This window comes from Dioscorea cayenensis, chromosome 16 (assembly GCF_009730915.1).
Source record: "Dioscorea cayenensis subsp. rotundata cultivar TDr96_F1 chromosome 16, TDr96_F1_v2_PseudoChromosome.rev07_lg8_w22 25.fasta, whole genome shotgun sequence".
Taxonomy (NCBI): domain Eukaryota; kingdom Viridiplantae; phylum Streptophyta; class Magnoliopsida; order Dioscoreales; family Dioscoreaceae; genus Dioscorea; species Dioscorea cayenensis.
In genome coordinates this window covers 22383316-22401692 of record NC_052486.1, presented here as the reverse complement: position 1 = coordinate 22401692, position 18377 = coordinate 22383316, and the positions used below count along the sequence as shown (strand labels likewise).

The 18377-nt window shown below is 34.8% G+C and overlaps 4 protein-coding genes across 6 annotated transcripts; all 4 read right to left on the bottom strand.

The window, feature by feature from the left end:
• Positions 1–507: 507 nt before the first annotated feature.
• Positions 508–3862, bottom strand: LOC120279325 (glutamate dehydrogenase 2, mitochondrial). 2 transcript variants are annotated; one of them, XM_039286247.1, is made up of 10 exons: positions 3797–3862; positions 3565–3680; positions 3351–3464; positions 2451–2672; positions 2290–2364; positions 2072–2188; positions 1552–1802; positions 1154–1229; positions 978–1064; positions 508–893 (listed from the first exon to the last, which is right to left on the bottom strand). In XM_039286247.1, exons 2-10 carry the CDS (start codon positions 3670–3672, stop codon positions 708–710), a joined length of 1236 nt encoding a protein of 411 aa, XP_039142181.1. In that variant the 5' UTR covers positions 3673–3680; positions 3797–3862; the 3' UTR covers positions 508–707. The 2 variants fall into 2 exon arrangements, with proteins under 2 accessions (XP_039142181.1, XP_039142180.1); XM_039286246.1 differs by having other exon boundaries at positions 3565–3698; positions 3797–3818.
• Positions 3863–5364: 1502 nt separating this feature from the next.
• Positions 5365–9296, bottom strand: LOC120279326 (mediator of RNA polymerase II transcription subunit 31). Of its 2 annotated transcripts, XR_005541869.1 has the most exons (7): positions 9224–9296; positions 9038–9135; positions 7870–7966; positions 7622–7700; positions 6218–6516; positions 5969–6027; positions 5365–5825 (listed from the first exon to the last, which is right to left on the bottom strand). XR_005541869.1 is itself a non-coding variant. In XM_039286248.1 (6 exons), exons 1-6 carry the CDS (start codon positions 9277–9279, stop codon positions 6021–6023), a joined length of 636 nt encoding a protein of 211 aa, XP_039142182.1. In that variant the 5' UTR covers positions 9280–9296; the 3' UTR covers positions 5365–6020. The 2 variants fall into 2 exon arrangements, 1 of the variants encoding a protein (XP_039142182.1); XM_039286248.1 differs by having other exon boundaries at positions 5365–6027.
• A 528-nt stretch (positions 9297–9824) lies between these two features.
• On the bottom strand, positions 9825–11460 carry LOC120278653 (AAA-ATPase At3g50940-like). Its single transcript, XM_039285383.1, has 3 exons — positions 10489–11460; positions 10022–10388; positions 9825–9970 (listed from the first exon to the last, which is right to left on the bottom strand). Exons 1-3 carry the CDS (start codon positions 11458–11460, stop codon positions 9825–9827), a joined length of 1485 nt encoding a protein of 494 aa, XP_039141317.1.
• Positions 11461–13753: 2293 nt separating this feature from the next.
• LOC120279327 lies at positions 13754–18165 on the bottom strand. Its single transcript, XM_039286249.1, has 5 exons — positions 18087–18165; positions 17901–17998; positions 16197–16274; positions 14840–15144; positions 13754–14648 (listed from the first exon to the last, which is right to left on the bottom strand). The coding sequence occupies exons 1-5, from the start codon at positions 18121–18123 to the stop codon at positions 14642–14644; spliced, it is 525 nt and encodes a 174-aa protein (XP_039142183.1). The 5' UTR covers positions 18124–18165; the 3' UTR covers positions 13754–14641.
• Between the last annotated feature and the right edge of the window lie 212 nt (positions 18166–18377).

Sequence of the window (18377 nt, the reverse complement as noted above, 5' to 3'; positions counted from 1 at the left end):
ATATAAATAAATGAGATTTTTGAAAAAAATATATTCACAAATTTCCCTTAATATACATAACAAGAGTGTTAATAGATCGTCTATTGTTTCAACTAATTCAAGTAACATGTTGCCAACGATTTTCGGGTCTATTGGTATACGAGTCACCGATAGAGCTCTTATCGAGTGGTGAGAGTTCGATTCTCGGCTGAGAACAGGAGTTGTAAATAGTAGTTGTGTACGGGTGGTACCGGCACCCATGTAAGTGCGGCTCTGTCCCCACTTGTTCCACCGATGCTTGTACACGCCCTTGGGGTATCTAGTGATTCGCCCCGCTCCTCTTCCTCAAAAAATAAATTCAATTAACATGTTTAATAACTAAAACAAAAGGTTAATTTTAAATATCTCAATCTCAGCATCAGATACTAATTTTCTGAGAGTTCTGAGATTTTCACAAAGTATTACTCATTAAATAAAATTAAAACCAAGATCAGCAACCCATAAAAGTAAGCGATGAAAATTGAAAAATGAATACAAAGAGCAGAGTTTGAATTGAAAGGAAGTCATGGGTCACATTATTTGTTGCAGAAGTTCAACATATCAATGTTCAAACGATTAAACCAAAACTCAATCGTATGAATGAAAATAATCAAATGTTTTTGACTATGCTTCTCTTTCTGTTTTGCCGCAAAAAATAAAAGTATAAAGAGCAGCAAAACTGCAGAGTTTTATGCTTCCCATCCTCGAAGAGTAGTCGCTTTCGCAACCCGGTTAACCCCGAGAGTAAATGCTCCCATCCGGAGGCTGCAGTCATGAGTTTTGCACATCGATTTGATGTTCTCAAAAGCATCATTCATGTGCTTCTGCAGCTCCATGTTAACCTTTTCTTCCTTCCACTGGAATCCTTGGATATTCTAAAGATGTTTTTCAACAAAGAAAAGAATGAATTATGAATCTTTCGATAAAATTCAATTTGAATGCTGAGTTTAGGCAAGTACCTGAACCCATTCGAAGTAGCTCACAATCACACCGCCAGCATTTGCATATATGTCGGGAAGAATAGTCACTCCCTTCTTTGACAGTATCTGCATCAGAAAAGTTCAACAAAGTATGTGGTGGGTAAGAGTAACTCATGCTGGAGTTTAAACAGCAAGCAAGATAAATAATAGTATACCTCATCGGCATCAGGATCTGTAGGATGATTGGCAGCTTCTATTATATATTTGGCCCTCACATTAGCAGCATTTTCTCTTCAGAAACAACAAGGACAACTGTCAGCAAATTAAATTTCAAATTTCCGGGAAAACAGATAAGACCCGGGTTTTCATTTCTAAGAAAAGAAACTCATATATGATTAGCTTATTAATGGCTAATCATATTGATTAAATAAGAAAAGCACGCTAGAACGTAAACTAAGGAAGCAAATGAAGACCACTTCTTACAATTTAAGTGATGTTGTATTGTGCATTGAAAACAACAGGGGATTTTGATGGCCAGTTCATATTTTAGTATAAAAAATGATGCAGCACCAATAAATTGAAGTTAAGAAAAATCAGAGGATGTGATTTATACTTGTTTAGGACACCACCCAAGGCACATGGAATGAGAACATCACATTCTTGCACCAGCAACTCATTTCGATCCATGACATCTGCGTCTTTGAAATCCTTCAAGAGACCACCCTCAGCTTTGTGCTTGGACAAAGCCGGAATGTCTATGCCATCGGACTTTCTGATTGCACCATGTACATCTGAAATTGCGACAATCTTGCCACCTCTACCATGTATGAGATCTGCAGCCCATGAACCAACATTCCCAAAACCCTGTTGGGCAATTCAAAGGCAGTAAAGCATGTTATCATTGCTTATACAAAGTAACAAAGTAGAAATGCTACATATTGCCATGATGTTTATGCATAAATATTAAACATATCAATATACGAAGGTCTCACATTAACTCATAGATGATATCCCACATGCAATGCAGATAGTCATAAATAGCAATAAGATGCACTGGTCTCACATGGTAATACACTAAATTCGATTGTCAAAATTGCAAGCAATAAAGAGAACATGATAAAAAGTGAATTCACCTGAATTGCAAAGGTTAGCCCTGAAATAGATTTACCATGTTCGGCTAGCAAAGCCTCTGTTGCAAACACAACACCCCTACCAGTAGCAGCATCCCTACCTAATGACCCACCAAGATCCTAGAGTATTTCATCAAACAAAACAAGATCAGTTGTCTTTTTTCTTGAACTTTTGATAACAATAGCTTGATACACTATTTTTTTTTATGCAGAATACTTACAAGAGGCTTTCCAGTAACAATAGCAGGAGAGTGACCGTGGAACTTGGAATACTCATCAAAAATCCATGCCATAGTCTGCAAATGCCAATGTGGATAAAGAAATAACTCTTAATTCTTAAATTAGTGTCCTCCATTATCAAAGAACTCATCAAGATGATTACCTGCGAGTTCGTTCCCATGTCAGGGGCGGGAATATCTGTGTGGATTCCAATGAGGTCATGAATTTTCTGAGTGAAGATACGAGTCAAACGTTCCAACTCACTGGCACTCAAATCAGAAGGCGAGCAACCAATACCACCTTTTGCTCCGCCATATGGTACATTAGCTACGGCTGTCTTCCAGGTCATCAGTTGAGCCAGAGCATTTACCTCATCAGGGTCAACCTAATAATTACGATTACAATCACAAACACGACTTCAGATCCGACAAACACAAGAAAAATAGACTTCTGTCACAACTTGTTACACATTGGAAACTTGGTCAGCAGTAGTAATCTACACTGTTAATACCTAAAACCTCAAGAATCGCCTCGCTCACCATTCGATATTTAGGTTGGTATAGCATGAACAACTGTTAAAACTAAAATAGGATATGCATGAACAACTGTTAATACTAAAAAAAGGATATGCATGAACTTGTTATTATAGCATGCCCCTAAAATGGAAACTCCAATTTTGGCAATGATCTTTTTTCGATGAAGCAAGCAAAGAAATTCTAAATTGGCAGCATAAGCAGCATAACTGACATTCAAACAAGCATAAACTACAATGTATGATTCCATCAGCATAAACATAAACAATTTCTAATGAATGAGTCTCAAAATTTATAGCAAGTTCAAAAAAAATTTTTTTCCGAATAAAATAGCAAGTTCAAATTCATAAACAAATAAATAAATAAGCAAAGTTAAATTAAGAACAGTAAAGAAGCACAGTTGTCGGAATGAAGCTATAAATAAAAAAGGAACAAAATCTACTTAAAAAAAACAGAAAATTATAAAAACAGAAACCCTAAAAGTAAATCAAAATTCAATCAAGAAAACAAAGAGGGAAAAGCTTTCTCACTTCAGGATGATACCGAATTCCACCCTTCATAGGACCGCGAGCATTATCGTGCTGAACCCTAAACCCAACATAGGAATGAATACTTCCATCATCCTTAGGTATAGTGCACTCCACCTTCAAGAACAACAATCCAATCAAAACTCAATCCAATAAACACCAAAATACAGAGCCTAAGCTTAAAAAAAAACCAACAAAAAAAAAATCCAATCAATACCTTGATTTCTCTGAATGGAATCAAAAGACTCTTCGCAAGCTTTGAATCAAGCCCTAGCAACTTCGCAGCATGCCTGAAGTTCCGGTTCGTGGCCGCAAAGGAATTCATGGCTACTCCTACAACAACAACAAATCCTTATACAAAAAATGGATCAAAAAAGAAGGGAAAGAAGAGAGAAATTGAAAGATGGAAGAGATTGAAGCTCAAAGATGAGTATTTATAGATAGATTACAAGCAATGACGTTGATTTCTTCTGATTTTTTGGAAGGACAGATGAACAAGGGACGGATGAATAAACCTTCACGTAATATGGTGAGAAATAAAGACAAGAAAAATGGGTAATTTTATTAATCACCCCTTAAAAAAATTTTAAATTATTTATTGCAGCTTTACTTTATGAGAACACCCCCAAAAAAGTTGGATATTTATCATTATAAATACATTTTTTTTTTAGTGTTTTAGATGTTAAGAAGAGAATGTGGGGGAATGAGATTAGGACAGTGGAATTATTGAATTAGATTAGATTAAAGTTCTTATATTATAATAAGTTAATATACTTTTTTAATGGTAAATATTAGTTTGAATATTAAAAGAGGAGAGAAGACTTGGGAATGATGTGTCAAAGTTGGCCTCAAGAGCATGAAAAACATTTATTTGTATATATGTACTACAAAATGTCACCCAAAATCTTGTACCTTAATCTTGACAAATGAAACATTATTTCATTTTACATGGATTTAATACCATCTTTTTAATATATATATATATATATATATATATATATATATATATATATATATATATATATAATTTTACGATATTTTATAATTATTTAAATAAAAAAATCATGGGATAGTTCATCGGTAACTATCCATATATCTCCGTACTCTTTTGATTTTTTGCTTTATTACTTATAAATTTTATAAAAAAAAATTATAGTTAAGGTTGGTGGAGCCGGAACATGCGTTGTTAGATTAAACGTTATCAATGCGCCGCGTTGAAAGACTAAGCCTATATATATATATATATATATATAATTTAATTTAGCTCGTGCCTCTTGAGTTTGAATGACTTTTTTATGGAAAGAATAATAGTTAATTATTTACTAAAATAATGATATGTATCTTGATCTAGATGGATTAAGGATGAGATTGATGCGTCATGCCCGACACCAGTAGGAATTGTTGAGCCAGAGATGCCCAAAACTTTAATTTTATAAAATTATCCAAACATTAGACTAATTTAAGAAAACCAATCTCAACAACTCACAAAGAAAGCGTAGTAATAAACTTATTTAAAATAATGAATGGCTGGGTCTATTAAAAAGATGTTTACTATTTACTAAATGAATTGCAGAAAAAACTTGGAATGAATTCATAGAAGTGAATATCTAGCACAGGTAATAGAAGAAATATAATTAGTAAAAACAAATTAGAAGAATCAAAAAGGGTTTTATAAAGAGAACTTTCACATCAAGAAGCAGCATTACAAGACCTTTCAACTGGATTCACCAGCTCCCATCATTCCAAAACTAACTTTTTTTTTTAATTTAATATATAAAGTTTTTGAGATATATATATATATATATATATATACATGACAAAAGTGAGACAAACCCTAGCTCTTATGTTCGAATTTTGCTTCCTTTTATTTTAAGAATAAAAGATATACATGAATTTCGGTTAGATCACACAGATCACACATTTTGGTGCAAAGAACCCATCTAAGACAGAGACTTTTATATAAAAAATACCCTCTGATAAACAAGTTTAAATAAAAGAAAGAAGTTCAGAAGATAAATATTCCAAAATATTCAAATTTCTTATGAGAATATAAGGTAAAGAATTACATTAACATAATCACAAATATCTAGAATCCAGGACAGTTTGATTAATAACCTAAGTAACAATTATTAATTATATGCTGAAAGGGAACAAATATAGATATTCAAGCATAATCAGATCCTGAAAGAAAGTGTTATGTAGAAACCCTAGTTTCCAACTGAAGTCAAGAATATAATGTAGATATGATCCTGAAGATATATGATGACCATTCATGACAATAGTGCACAAAAAGAAGGAACCTTTATATGTATTAGAAGCTATGGTATTATATTTGTTAACTTCAGCAAGAGAAAAATGAGTTCCAACTGCAGAGAATTTACTTGGTGTTCAGGCATGAATTTCAGTCACAGTCACATCAGCAGGCTTGGCACAAAGCACAGAAGCTTACTATGCAGCTCCCAAATAGGATCCATTGCCCTAGTAAAGAGGATAAAAAAAGGAGTCAAGTTAAACTGTTGGTTGTTCTGTTTACCGCATTGACAAAATAATCATCAATCATAAGAGCCCGGGAATCAATCATAAGAGCCCGGGTAGCTCATGATTTGCAGTCCCTTGCCAACCTAACAAGGTAAGATGACTATCTCCTCTCTTGGTTTGCAACATCACATACATTCAGTATCTGTGCAAACCAAAACATAGGTGTCAGCGCCAGAGAGATAAGGAAAAGAATCATATGCTTCTACAAACATAATTACGAAGATGTAGGCATGTAGTTATGACAACTTAGCAAACAAATTAGTCTTTAACAGTAAAGATATTAGATGAGTTGAAAGTTTAAGTATCAGCCATATAAGGAGAAAGGAGCATACTTTCTCTTCCTCCGATCCCCCATGTTATTTCTCATGTCAGCTTTTGGAAGTGCAGATCCTGGTTGCCCGAGAAATTGCATGGAAGATGCTGGTGCAGCAGCAACCATTGAAGGCATCTGTGCCTGGGATGGAATAGGAGGTGGAGCTGAAGCTGGAACTGGAACCAGAGCCGGCGCTGGAGCTGGAGCTGGAGCAGGAGCAGAAAGTGCAGGTTCTGGAAGAGGGCGCGGTAGAATGTGCTTCAATCTATTGTTCTTATAGTGTTTCCAAAAGAAATATTGCTGCCTATGAGCCAACTCCTACAAGAGGGAAAAATAGTCAATATCAACAATGGAAAGAGTTTAATGAGAAATAAAAGTGGTTTGTAATCTAAGAGCAATCATTTCAAGGAACATGGCAAATATAGCAGCGATCAACAAAGTAGGGAACATCAATGTAACTTAAAAGAAAATAGTGGGTGATTTACGGGAAGCAACATTAATTGCACAAGTTTTGCATTTGCATTACCATCTAACATCAATGAAAGGCTTTTGAACTCAGCCTTTTAATTAATCACATAAGTTGTGCATCTAACAATCCAACACCTATATATATATAGATATGCATGTGCCTTAAAATGTACATCTATTCTCCTCTCATTTAGCAGACAGGCTCAGATTTGACTCTGGGCTATCATGGTGTTGTGATTATTTATTCTCCTATCGTATTCATCAAAAAAGACTCCGATTTGATGCTGGCCTATCAAGATTTTGCTGTTATTTCACCATCAAGAACCATCAACCGTCAGAGAACACTATCAAACTCAGCCTTCAGTTACTCAGAAATTGTGCAACTAACAATTTGATCACTTTGTTTGTGTGTGTGTGTTTTCCTTTTCTCAGTTACTCAGAAATTGTGCAACTAACAATTTGACCACTTTGAATGTGTGTGTGTTCTCCTTTTCTCAGTTACTCAGAAATTGTGCAACCAACAATCTGACCACTGTGTGTGTGTTCTCCTTTTCTCATCAATCAGATTGAGTCAAAGGGCTCCAATGGTGTTGTGACTTATTTGTTCACCTTCAAGATTTTATTTGAATAATTAAAAAAACAGTATATCAAGAAAATCAACCAGAAAGGAAGACATAAGACTATGGAGATGACAAGCAAAACATTTACAATAATAGATTAAAAGATCCAATAATAATGGCATACTATCTACTTTGAATTGAAGTCAGAAAACAGTAATGGAATATAAAATAGGATGCCTTATTAAGCCTGAAACTATTAGGGGAAAGTCAGAGTTTCTCATAGAAATGCATTCTTTGGCATCACTGATAATAAATGAAAAGGTGGATATCAGCATGAAGCCCAAATCTACTGGTGTAGAATCATCCTGTCCATGTTCAAATTACAAGAATGTAACCTTGTTGCCAGGATGTGCCATGGCATTCCGAAAATTAGAATTCTGGAGAAGCTCAAGAAAGAAAAGACAATGAGGATACCTGTAAATATCACACGTAAGTCAAATGCACAATCACAATTGACAAAATTAAAAAAAAAACAACAATAATATTTGATAATTTTGCAATAATTGATTCCACTAGCAAAACTCAGAGGTCAGACGCCACAGAAACAAATGTAAAACACATCTTCTTTGAAGTCCCCACTCACATTATGTATTTGACATACTCAGGTTTCTGCCAGTATTGCAGGTATTTCAAATATCCAATGAAAGCCTCATCTTCGAAATAGCGGTTTTGCGCTAAATCTGCCTCCATAAGACAAAAATCATGCTTCCAAATTGACTTAAACATAGATATAATAAATCATGCAATCAAAAAGAGATATAACAAATTCATGAAAACATTCTCTTAGAAGCATCAACAAACTATGAACTCAAATATATATATATATATATATAAAAGACAAAACTTAAAACCTAAATGCATAGTTTTCAAACCTCTATACTAAAAAACATAAATTTCTGGAAAGAGCTATGACAAACTCAAGAAAACATTCTCTTAGAAAAATCAATCGACTATGAACAATAAAGAAGAAACCTACATGCTTAATTTTCAATCCTAATAATAATATAGGTTTTTTATCCTAATAAAGAGAGAATTAAAAGATATAATCTGATGAGGATAAAATTCATTTAACCAACAGGAGTTGGTCTAAGTAGTAGAGGCGCAGGTTACTTAAGCAAGTGCTTTGAGTCTGAATCCTTGGGGATACCAAAAAGAAAGAGGGAAAAAAAACAGGAGAATTCTACCCCTTATAGGGTTTTAAGAACCTCACCTAGAGTAGCTTAGAACTAGTGGCTCCTAAGAAATCAGTAGGTGACCAAAAAACAAATTATAACATAATAAATTGATAACATTTACAGAATTTTTTGTAAAAACAAAAAAGGCAGAAATGTTTGGTAAGAAATGGTTTTAAAAATAGGTGCCCAAACAAGTTTTTTGAATTTCTGTTTTCAACCACAAAAAGGGAAAACATGCCAACCAAAATGACTCTAAATTTCTGGAAAAATATATAACAAACTCAAGAAAACTCTCCTAGGAACATCAATAACTATCGAACTCAAAATAACATAGAGGAAAAACATAAATCCTTGCTCTTCAATCTGTTTACTAAATACTTTCTTGTGAAACTAACATTTGAAAACGAAAAAGCATTGAAATTAAACAACAATATAGGATCTTGCTAACAGAAATCAAACAAGATCATGACAAACAAAAAAAAACAACGCCACCATCGAACGGTGAGTGATTTCAAACCACAAAGTGAATCGAAAAAATATCAAAACCCTGAAAAAAAAATCAACAGGATAACTCACAGTGGATGTACATGGGATTGGCCAAGCACTGCACGAACTCCAATTCGAGCAGAAAACGCTGGCGCCCATCATCTGGATCCTTGTAAACGCTCTTGGGGCTACAAAACCGAACCCTATGGAGATCAATCACCACGGAGAAACCAATAAAAAAAATCAAAACCCTAGAAATTCGAAGAGGAATCACACGCTTGCGAGGAGCCAGGGTCGGAGTGATGATCACCATCGTCGCCGGAGGGATCCATATGCGCAGCGTTCGTGAGCTCTGATGAAGTGTTGAAAATTTTTATAAGCCCTGAGAAATATCGGGTTTGGATCCATTTTGCTTTCTTATCGGATCCGGTTTTAAAACCTCACGGATCCGAACTCCAACACATTAAGTTTAGGGTTAATTTACGAATACACCCCTGCAGAACATCACTGTTTTGCCTTTTTTTTTTTATTTTAGATTTGATTTAATGAATAGATCCCTCAAAATATATTGGAAAAACATGTGGATATTTTATTCATATAAAAAAATTTTTATAAAAATTTTTATAATATATGGCATAAATAAAGTTTATATATATATATATATATATATATATATATATATATATATATATATATATATGTATACACATAAATTTAAATAAAATATAAAGAATTGAATCACAATGAATGTAATGAATTAATAAAATAACATTATAAAAAATAATACATAAATAAAACAAACAGAAACAAACAGAAACACGAGCAAAGACTATACACCAATTTAAATAAAACAAAAAATCACATAGAATTTATTCAACTAAAAATCATCGTCGTCGTCATCAGTATCGGAGTCATCATCGTCGTTGTTGTCATCAGTATCGGAGTCATTTTTGACATTTTTCTTTTCCTTCTTTTTCTTCTTTTTATCATCCTTTTTCCCGGCATTCTTTTTATTTTTCTCATCTTTTTTTTCTTCATCCTTTTTATTTTCATCATCTTTATTTTCTTTCTCACTTTCTTTATCAAGAGCTTCCTGTTTACTGAGTTGAAGAAATTTGAGGAGTTCTTGAAGTGCAACATCAACATCATCACTCCTTAGTAAATGTTCAGAAATTGTAGCAGGAGTGATTTCAAGATCTTTAATCAATGCTTCAATCTGTTCAAATAATGAGTGATGCTCAATGTGGTGATAGTTGAAGACCAAGGTCCTAAACATGGAAGGACTGCAATATCCCATATAAATGTGCATATCCATTCTACCAGCCCTTAATAATGCAGGATCAAGTTGCTCTTTATAATTGGTTGTGAAAATTATTATTCTTTCTTCTGAACAACTTGACCAAAGACCATCAACAAAATTTAATAAACCTGACAAAGTTACCTTCAAAGTAAAAAACAAAGAAACAAGTTGTGTGTTAAAATATAAAAAAACATAAAAATAAAGAAACAAATAATTGAAAAGAAAAAAATTACTCTCTGACCTTTGGTCTGTAACTATAAGAGTCCTTACTATCTCTGTTCTTGATTGGTATTGAACAATCAATATCTTCAATCACTATTACTGACTTGTTAGTCATCTCAATTAGCAATCCTTTTAGTTGTAAATTACCTTGGACTTGAGCAAGATCAAGATCATAAATATTATAATTGAGGAAGTTGGCAATAGCTGCAACCAAACTAGATTTACCGGTCCCTGGTGGACCATATAACAAATAACCACGCTTCCAAGTCTTACCAATGCTCTTATAATAATCTTTACCTTTTTTGAATTTGGATAAATCATCAATTATTGTTCTCTTAAGCTCTGGATCCATGGCAATTGTGTCAAAGGTGGCAGGATGATGGAGATTAACAGAACTCCAATCTTCATAACTATTGAGGAAAAGCTTGAGGATGGTATTTTGGTTTTTGGTGTTATTCCACCAGTTCATTATCCATGGGAGGTAGACATCCAAAGCCTTGTCTTTGTGTTCTTTCTTGCATGAGAGTTCAAGAGAATATGAATTCGATAACATGAAACTTAAATTTCCGTCACTATCCTTAGAAGTCACATTGTTCCGTGAGCAATACAAACACCATTTGAATTGGATCCCTTCAAATACATCGATAATTTTTTGGCCAGAATCCAATGAGATGACTAAACTTTTATCATCGTCGAATTGCTTCACTCGAACACGTTGTGTGGAGTGTGATACTAAAGAACTGAGGTAAGTCATTGAAGCTTTGTAAACATTGTTGGTAGTTAGTCCTTCCTTGTCATGAATGACCATGGAGAATTCGCGAGAGAGAAGGTTATGGAAGATTTTTATTTGAGAGAACATTGACTTTCGAACTTCTTCGGGGACGAATTCATAGTAGAGGGAGCGTGCCAGCATGGCTGAGGCAGCAATGGAGGCTGTGGTGGCAAGGAAACCTTTGCTTGAACTCATGCTTTTCTTGGAGTTGGAGGCCATCACTGTTGAATGAATATGTTTCAGAAACTTTAATTTCTGAGCTAGCTCACTGGGAAAGCAATTGTGTTTCTTGGTTTTGCTCTTATGTATTTATATGTATGTAATATGTATTGTTATTGTTGTTGAGTTTTAGATTGAGTTGGATTGGGAGTTTGAGTCAATGTAGTACTTGAACTCATAATCTGAGTTGAAGCAGGAATCATTAACCACCAATTAACAATTTGAAGGATAAAAGATCAGTTGAGAAAATACTTAATAAGTTAAAGTTTTTTTTATTACGTTTGCAAAACGCTGATGAAACTTGGGAAATATTATTGGGTTTAGATCGTTTTCTTTTATTATAGTTATAGTTTAGGGTTATTTGTGAATATGACCCTGCAGAACATCATAACTAATTATATATCCATAAAAAACCATTAAAAAAACAAGAATTTTGAATTACTATATAGGCGAATTGAATTTTGAAATTAGTTGAGGGTTTTATGAACAATTTCTTTATTTCATTCAACGTATTGTGATTTATTTAATTTTAAAATAATAGCTAATGAAGATTTGCATATATCCTGTTTAATGAAGTAGCTAGTTAATACATCCACTCAGATTCTTCATACAATAAACATGAAGATGGTCAAAATTCTTTTACATCATAACAATAAAGATGTGTACCGGATGGCCACCCTCAGGTCCACCACCATGTGGCCCAATCAGATGCCGGCATTCAAATTAAAGTTCCCGCATTAGTGGAGAGTCTCTTGGTGGAGTGGTGCACCGTGGAGCCCCTCCATTCTGTTGCCTATCCTGAATGCCTCATGTTCCCTCCCTCTCTTCTATCTGGACCCACGTGACCTGAAGTTCCCCCTCTTCCATCACCGTCCATATGGCAACATTTGCATCCACCGTCCCATTCTCCTGGATCGGTGAACAAGTCTGGCATCCCAACCGAGATAACCTACAATGTCTAAAAAAGAGACTAAAAAGAAAAATGATGTTGTATCCGGTAAATATAATAACCCGAAACATGTATTTTTGTCTTGTTAAAGTCAAAACCAATGTATGTAGGTGCGATTACTCATCATGCCTAGCGGAGCCGATATATCATTATCCGTCGTTTGAAATTGGATAAATAGAAATATGCAATCAAACATAATAAGCTAAAGCTTCCGAAATACATGTATCAAAAATAGCTTCCCGAGTACAAGTAAACAAAAACTCCTCCAGTACACAATGATAGACAACAAGAAATACACAATGGACACATAGAAGTATAACATATACATCCAAGTATAAAACAAACAATACATGTATAATCAAGACAGAGATCCATATCTAATGCCAATACACAAGAATACAAACACTGTGAGGTAAAATAAAAAAACTAATAAATATTGTATTGTACATTAAAATCCTGCTCTACATCGATTACATGTTCCAGTCTGGAAACAAAGTTAGATACAGCACAAATTACATTGTTAACGGAAATAACACCAAGATTATCCAGAAAATACAATACACGAGTTTTAAATACATGAAGGAAACCAGAACCACTCGGACGCATGGTAGTAAAAAATCTGAAAGTAAACCAACATTTGTGAATCTGTAATGCCTCCCTCAAATTATAGTTGAACCGTATCTGAATGACAACGATGTCATACGATATACGGTTTACCAAAAGGTCATTGGTGATGTTCAATCAATTTGAAATAGAGGGGATTATCTATTTGCCAAACATATACGCCCCTCTTAGCCTGTGGTGCAGTAATGAAGAGTCCGGTAGGGGAATCCATGTTGCACGTCGCCGACAGAGCTGTGTAAGTGATAATAGCAGTGTCGATCACACCGTCATCGACGTCAAACCAGACTGGTCACCTGAGAGCTGAAAGAGCAGAGAGGAAATGAACCCGAAGACCGCATTATGACGGGTCTCCACTGCCTTAGTGAAATATTTTCAAATTTATCAAGAAATTCCGAATAACTAGACTCAAGCCCAAGATTGCATAATACAATAGCCGAAACACCACCTGTGATATGAACCGGTTTTCTGTACTTACAGTTTGACTGTCAATCTCACTGTGAACCAATTAACTATTTCCAGTGCTTTAATTTAAGATGGTGAAGAGCGACATCATCAATTATATTGTATATGACATAATTCCGGAATGTGTTTGAATTGAAGTCCATATGCTAACAAATATAATTATGCGGGCCCAAAAACCGAACCCAAGCCGTTTTACCTGTTCTGCTCAGGCCTTCTAATATCAAACTCATTGGCCGATCAATATCACTCCCAATAATATATATATTATTTCCTTCCGGCCGCGCAACGCCATTAACAATAAAATTATCCGCTAACCACTGTGAAATACATGTATCAACTACAAAAGAAGAACAATCCCATTTCGATTTGAAAACAAAGATGGGTCGCGCGAATATACGGTCAACATTAGCCTTCAGATTATGATATTAAAGAAAAAACGACTTAGGATCCTTCTCCTTGATTATTTGTAATAAATCTGCAGTGGAGCTAACATTATAGGCCTCAGCATAAACCTCAGCTAAATTAAGTGGACCACGCCTTGAAGATCTCCCATCTATCTAGAATTCACCCCAGTCAGAATAATCACCATCCTCCTCAACATACGCCTTGACGACTGAGTAAGACATGGCAGTCTGAATGTTTGGACGAAAGCTTCGAGAGGAAAGAAGATGTTGCAGATTAAACAACCTTTGAATTGTTATCCAAGCCCTGCCCTCCAATTAAATCAGCATGTGTAGACGCGGTTAACCATCATCATAGAGCTCCCTCGCAACTTTAATGAACTTCTTATTACTCGGCAATGGAATGGCAAGCAATTGCGACAATGCCTCCTCCTTGGACAGAGAACAACGAGGATAAGTCAAGAAAAAATTTTACTTGGTGTTCAGGCATGAATTTCAGCCACAGTCACATCAGCAGGCTCGGCACAAAATACAGAAGCTTGCTGTGCAGCTCCCAATAGGATCCATTGCCCTAGTAAAGAGGATCAACGAAGGCATCAAGTTAAATTGTTGGTTGTTCTGTTTACTGCATTGACAAAATAATCATCAATCATAAGAGCCCGGGTAGCTCATGATTCATAGTCCCTTGCCAACCTGACAAGGTAAGATGACTATCTCCTCTCTTGGTTTGCAACATCACATACGTTCAGTATCTGTGCAAACCAAAACATTGGTGTCAGCGCCAGAGAGAAAAGGAAAAAAAATCATCTGCTTCTACAAACATAATTATGAAGATGTAGGCATGTAGTTATGACAACTTAGCAAACATATGAGTCTTTAACAGTAAAGATATTAGATGAATTGAAAGTTTAAGTATCAGCCAATTAAGGAGAAAGGAGCATACTTTCTCTTCCTCCAATCCCCCATGTTATTTCTCATGTCAGCTTTCGGAAGTGCAGATACTGGTTGCCTGAGAAATTGCATGGAAGGTGCTGGTGCAGCAGCAACCATTGAAGGCATCTGTGCCTGGGATGGAATAGGAGGTGGAGCTGAAGCTGGAACTGGAACCAGAGCTGCGGCCGGAGCTGGAGCTGGAGCTGGAGCAGGACCAGGAAGTGCAGGTTCTGGAAGAGGGCGCGGTAGAATGTGCTTCAATCTTTTGTTCTTATAGTGTTTCCAAAAGAAATATTGCTGCCTATGAGCCAACTCCTACAGAAGAGGGAAAAATAGTCGATATCCACCATGGAAAGAGTTTAATGAGAAAGAAAAGCGGTTTGTAATCTAAGAGCAATCATTTCAAAGAACGTGGCAAATATAGCAGTGATCGACAAAGTGGGGAACATCAATGTTGAAGAACTAAAAAGGAAATAGCGGGTCGTTTAAGGGAAGCAACATTAATTGCACCGGTTTTGCATTCACATTACCATCTAACATCAATGAAAGGCTTTTGATATCAGCCTTTTAATTAACATCCCATAGGTTGTGCATCTAACAATCCAACACCTGTATATATAGATATGCATATGTCTTAAAATGTACATCTATTCTCCTCTCATTTAGCAGACAGGCTCAGATTTGACTCTGGGCTATCATGGTGTTGTGATTATCTATTCTCCTTTTGTATTCATCAGACAGACACCGATTTGATGCTGGCCTCTCAAGATTTTGCTGTTATTTCACCTTCAAGAACCATCAACCGTCAGAGAACACTATCAAACTCAGCCTTCACTTACTCAGAAATTGTGCAACTAACAATTTGACCACTTTGAGTGTGTGTGTGAATGTGTGTGATCTCCTTTTCTCAGTTACTCAAAAACTGTGCAACTAACAATCTGACTGCTATGTGTGTCTGTGTGTGTGTATGTGTTCTTTTCTCATCAATCAGATTGAGTCAAAGGGCTCCAATGGTGTTGTGACTTATTTGTTCACCTTCAAGATTTATTTGAATAATTAAAAAAACAGTATATCAAGAAAATCACTGAGGCTATGGAGACGACAAGCAGAGTATTTACAATAATAGATTAAAAGATCCAATAATAATGGCATACTATCTACTTTAAAACAAAGTCAGAAAAACAGTACTGGAATAAAAAAATAGGATGACTTATTAAGCCAGAAACTATTAGGGGAAAGTCAGAGTTTCTCATTGAAATGCATTCTTTGACATCACTGATAATAAATAAAAAGGTTGATATCGGCATGAAGCCCAAATCTACTGGTGTAGAATCATCCTGTCCATGTTCGAATTACAAGAATGTAACCTTGTTGCCAGGATGTGCCATGGCATTCCGAAAATTAGCATTCTGGAGAAGCTCAAAAAGAAAAGACAATGAGGACACCTGTAAATATCATACAAAACTCAAATGTACAATCACAATTGACAAACTTAGAAAAAAACCAAAATAATATTTGATAATTTTGCAATAATTGATTCCACTAGCAAATCTCACAGGTTAGATGCCAAAGAAACAGAAACAAAACACATCTTATTTAAAGACCCCACTCACATTATATATTTGACGTACTCAGGATTCAGCTAGTATTGTAGGTATTTCAAATATACCATAAATGTCTCATCTTCGAAATAGCAGTTTTGTGCTAAATCTGCCTCCATAAGACAAAAATCATGCTTCCATATTTACTAAAACATAGATATAATAAATCATACAATAAAAAAGACATATAACAAATTCATTAAAACATTCTCTTAGAAGCATCAACAAACTATGAACTCAAATATATATACATACATATATATATATATATATATATATATATATACAAGAAAAAACCTAAAACCTAAATGCATAGTTTTCAATCCTCTATAATAAAGAAACATAAATTTCTTGAAAGAGCTATGACAAACTCTAGAAAACATTCTCTTAGAAACATCAATCAACTATGAACAATAAAGAAGAAACATACACTCTTAATTTTCAATCCTAATTACTAAAAAACCTATATTTCCATAAATTGTTGTGACAAACTAAAGAAAACATTCTCTTAGAAAAATCAATCAAACAAATAATAATAAAATAAAGAAAAAAATACTTAGTCTTCAATCCTGTCAACTAACAATCTTATGCGCCTGTTTGTTTTGACAATGTTTTTAAAAAAGTAACTGAAAACATGTTCGTTTGACATACATATTCAATCATATACTTTTGTGTATATATATATATATGCATATGATATGAATGCTTTAGTAACAACAATAATATAGGCTTTTTATCCTAATAAAGAGAATTAAAAGATATAATCTGACGAGGATAAAATTGGTTTAACCAACCGGAGTCAGGTCTAAATAGTACATGCGTCGGTTACTTAAGCAACTGCTTTGAGTTTGAATCCTTGTGGATACAAAAAAGAAAAGAAAAAAAAAAAACCAAGAGAAGTCTACCCTTTATAGGGCTTTTAGTACTCACCTGAAGTAGCTTAGAACTAGTGGCTCCTAAGAAATCAGTGGGTGACCAAAAACAATTTACAACACAATAAATGGATAACATTTACAGAATTTCTTGTAAAAACAAAAAAGACAGGGATGTTTTGTAAGAAATGGTTTTAAAAATAGGTGCCCAAACAAGTTTTTTGAATTTATGTTTTCAACCACAAAAGGGGAAAACATGCCAACCAAAATGACTCTAAATTTCTGGAAAAATATATAACAAACTCAAGAAAACTCTCCTAGGAACATCAATAACTATCGAACTCAAAATAACATAGAGGAAAAACATAAATCCTTGCTCTTCAATCTGATTACTAAATACTTTCTTGTGAAACTAACATTTGAAAACGAAAAAGCATTGAAATTAAACAACAATATAGGATCTTGCTAATAGAAATCAAACAAGATCATGACAAACAAAAAAAAACAACGCCACCATCGAACGGTGAGTGATTTCAAACCACAAAGTGAATCGAAAAAATATCAAAACCCTGAAAAAAAAATCAACAGGATAACTCACAGTGGATGTACATGGGATTGGCCAAGCACTGCACGAACTCCAATTCGAGCAGAAAACGCTGGCGCCCATCATCTGGATCCTTGTAAACGCTCTTGGGGCTACAAAACCGAACCCTATGGAGATCAATCATCACGGAGAAACCAATAAAAAAAATCAAAACCCTAGAAATTCGAAGAGGAATCCCACGCTTGCGAGGAACCAGGGTCGGAGTGATGATCACCATCGTCGCCGGAGGGATCCATATGCGCAGCGTTCGTGAGCTCTGAGAAAATGTTGAAAATTTTTATAAGCCCTGAGAAATATCGGGTTTGGATCCATTTTGCTTTCTTATCGGATCCGGTTTTAAAACCTCACGGATCCGAAGTCCAACACATTAAGTTTAGGGTTAATTTACGAATACACCCCTGCAGAACATCACTGTTTTGCCTAATTTTTAGATTTGTTTTAATGAATAGATCCCTCAAAATATATTGGAAA

Bases quoted from the DNA above. Each gene is read 5' to 3' on its own strand.
- LOC120279325 (XM_039286247.1), bottom strand. From the start codon at position 3,672: ATGAATTCCTTTGCGGCCACGAACCGGAACTTCAGGCATGCTGCGAAG. The intron at 3,465-3,564 runs GTATTGATTGGA...TTGTTCTTGAAG, and splicing joins TTCCATTCAGAGAAATCAAG to GTGGAGTGCACTATACCTAA. The intron at 1,065-1,153 runs GTATACTATTAT...TTTCTGATGCAG, and splicing joins CAGATCCTGATGCCGATGAG to ATACTGTCAAAGAAGGGAGT.
- LOC120279326 (XM_039286248.1), bottom strand. From the start codon at position 9,279: ATGGATCCCTCCGGCGACGATGGTGATCATCACTCCGACCCTGGCTCC. The intron at 7,701-7,869 runs GTGAGTGGGGAC...TGATATTTACAG, and splicing joins GAGTATGTCAAATACATAAT to GTATCCTCATTGTCTTTTCT. The intron at 6,517-7,621 runs GTTACATTCTTG...TCCCTCTTGTAG, and splicing joins TGGCACATCCTGGCAACAAG to GAGTTGGCTCATAGGCAGCA.
- LOC120278653 (XM_039285383.1), bottom strand. From the start codon at position 11,460: ATGGCCTCCAACTCCAAGAAAAGCATGAGTTCAAGCAAAGGTTTCCTT. The intron at 10,389-10,488 runs GTCAGAGAGTAA...TTTACTTTGAAG, and splicing joins CTTATAGTTACAGACCAAAG to GTAACTTTGTCAGGTTTATT. The intron at 9,971-10,021 runs GTGAGAAAGAAA...AAGAAAAAAAAG, and splicing joins GGAAGCTCTTGATAAAGAAA to ATGAGAAAAATAAAAAGAAT.
- LOC120279327 (XM_039286249.1), bottom strand. From the start codon at position 18,123: ATGGTGATCATCACTCCGACCCTGGTTCCTCGCAAGC. The intron at 17,999-18,086 runs GTGGGATTCCTC...TCGGTTTTGTAG, and splicing joins GACCCTGGTTCCTCGCAAGC to CCCCAAGAGCGTTTACAAGG. The intron at 16,275-17,900 runs GTGAGTTATCCT...TGATATTTACAG, and splicing joins CAATCCCATGTACATCCACT to GTGTCCTCATTGTCTTTTCT.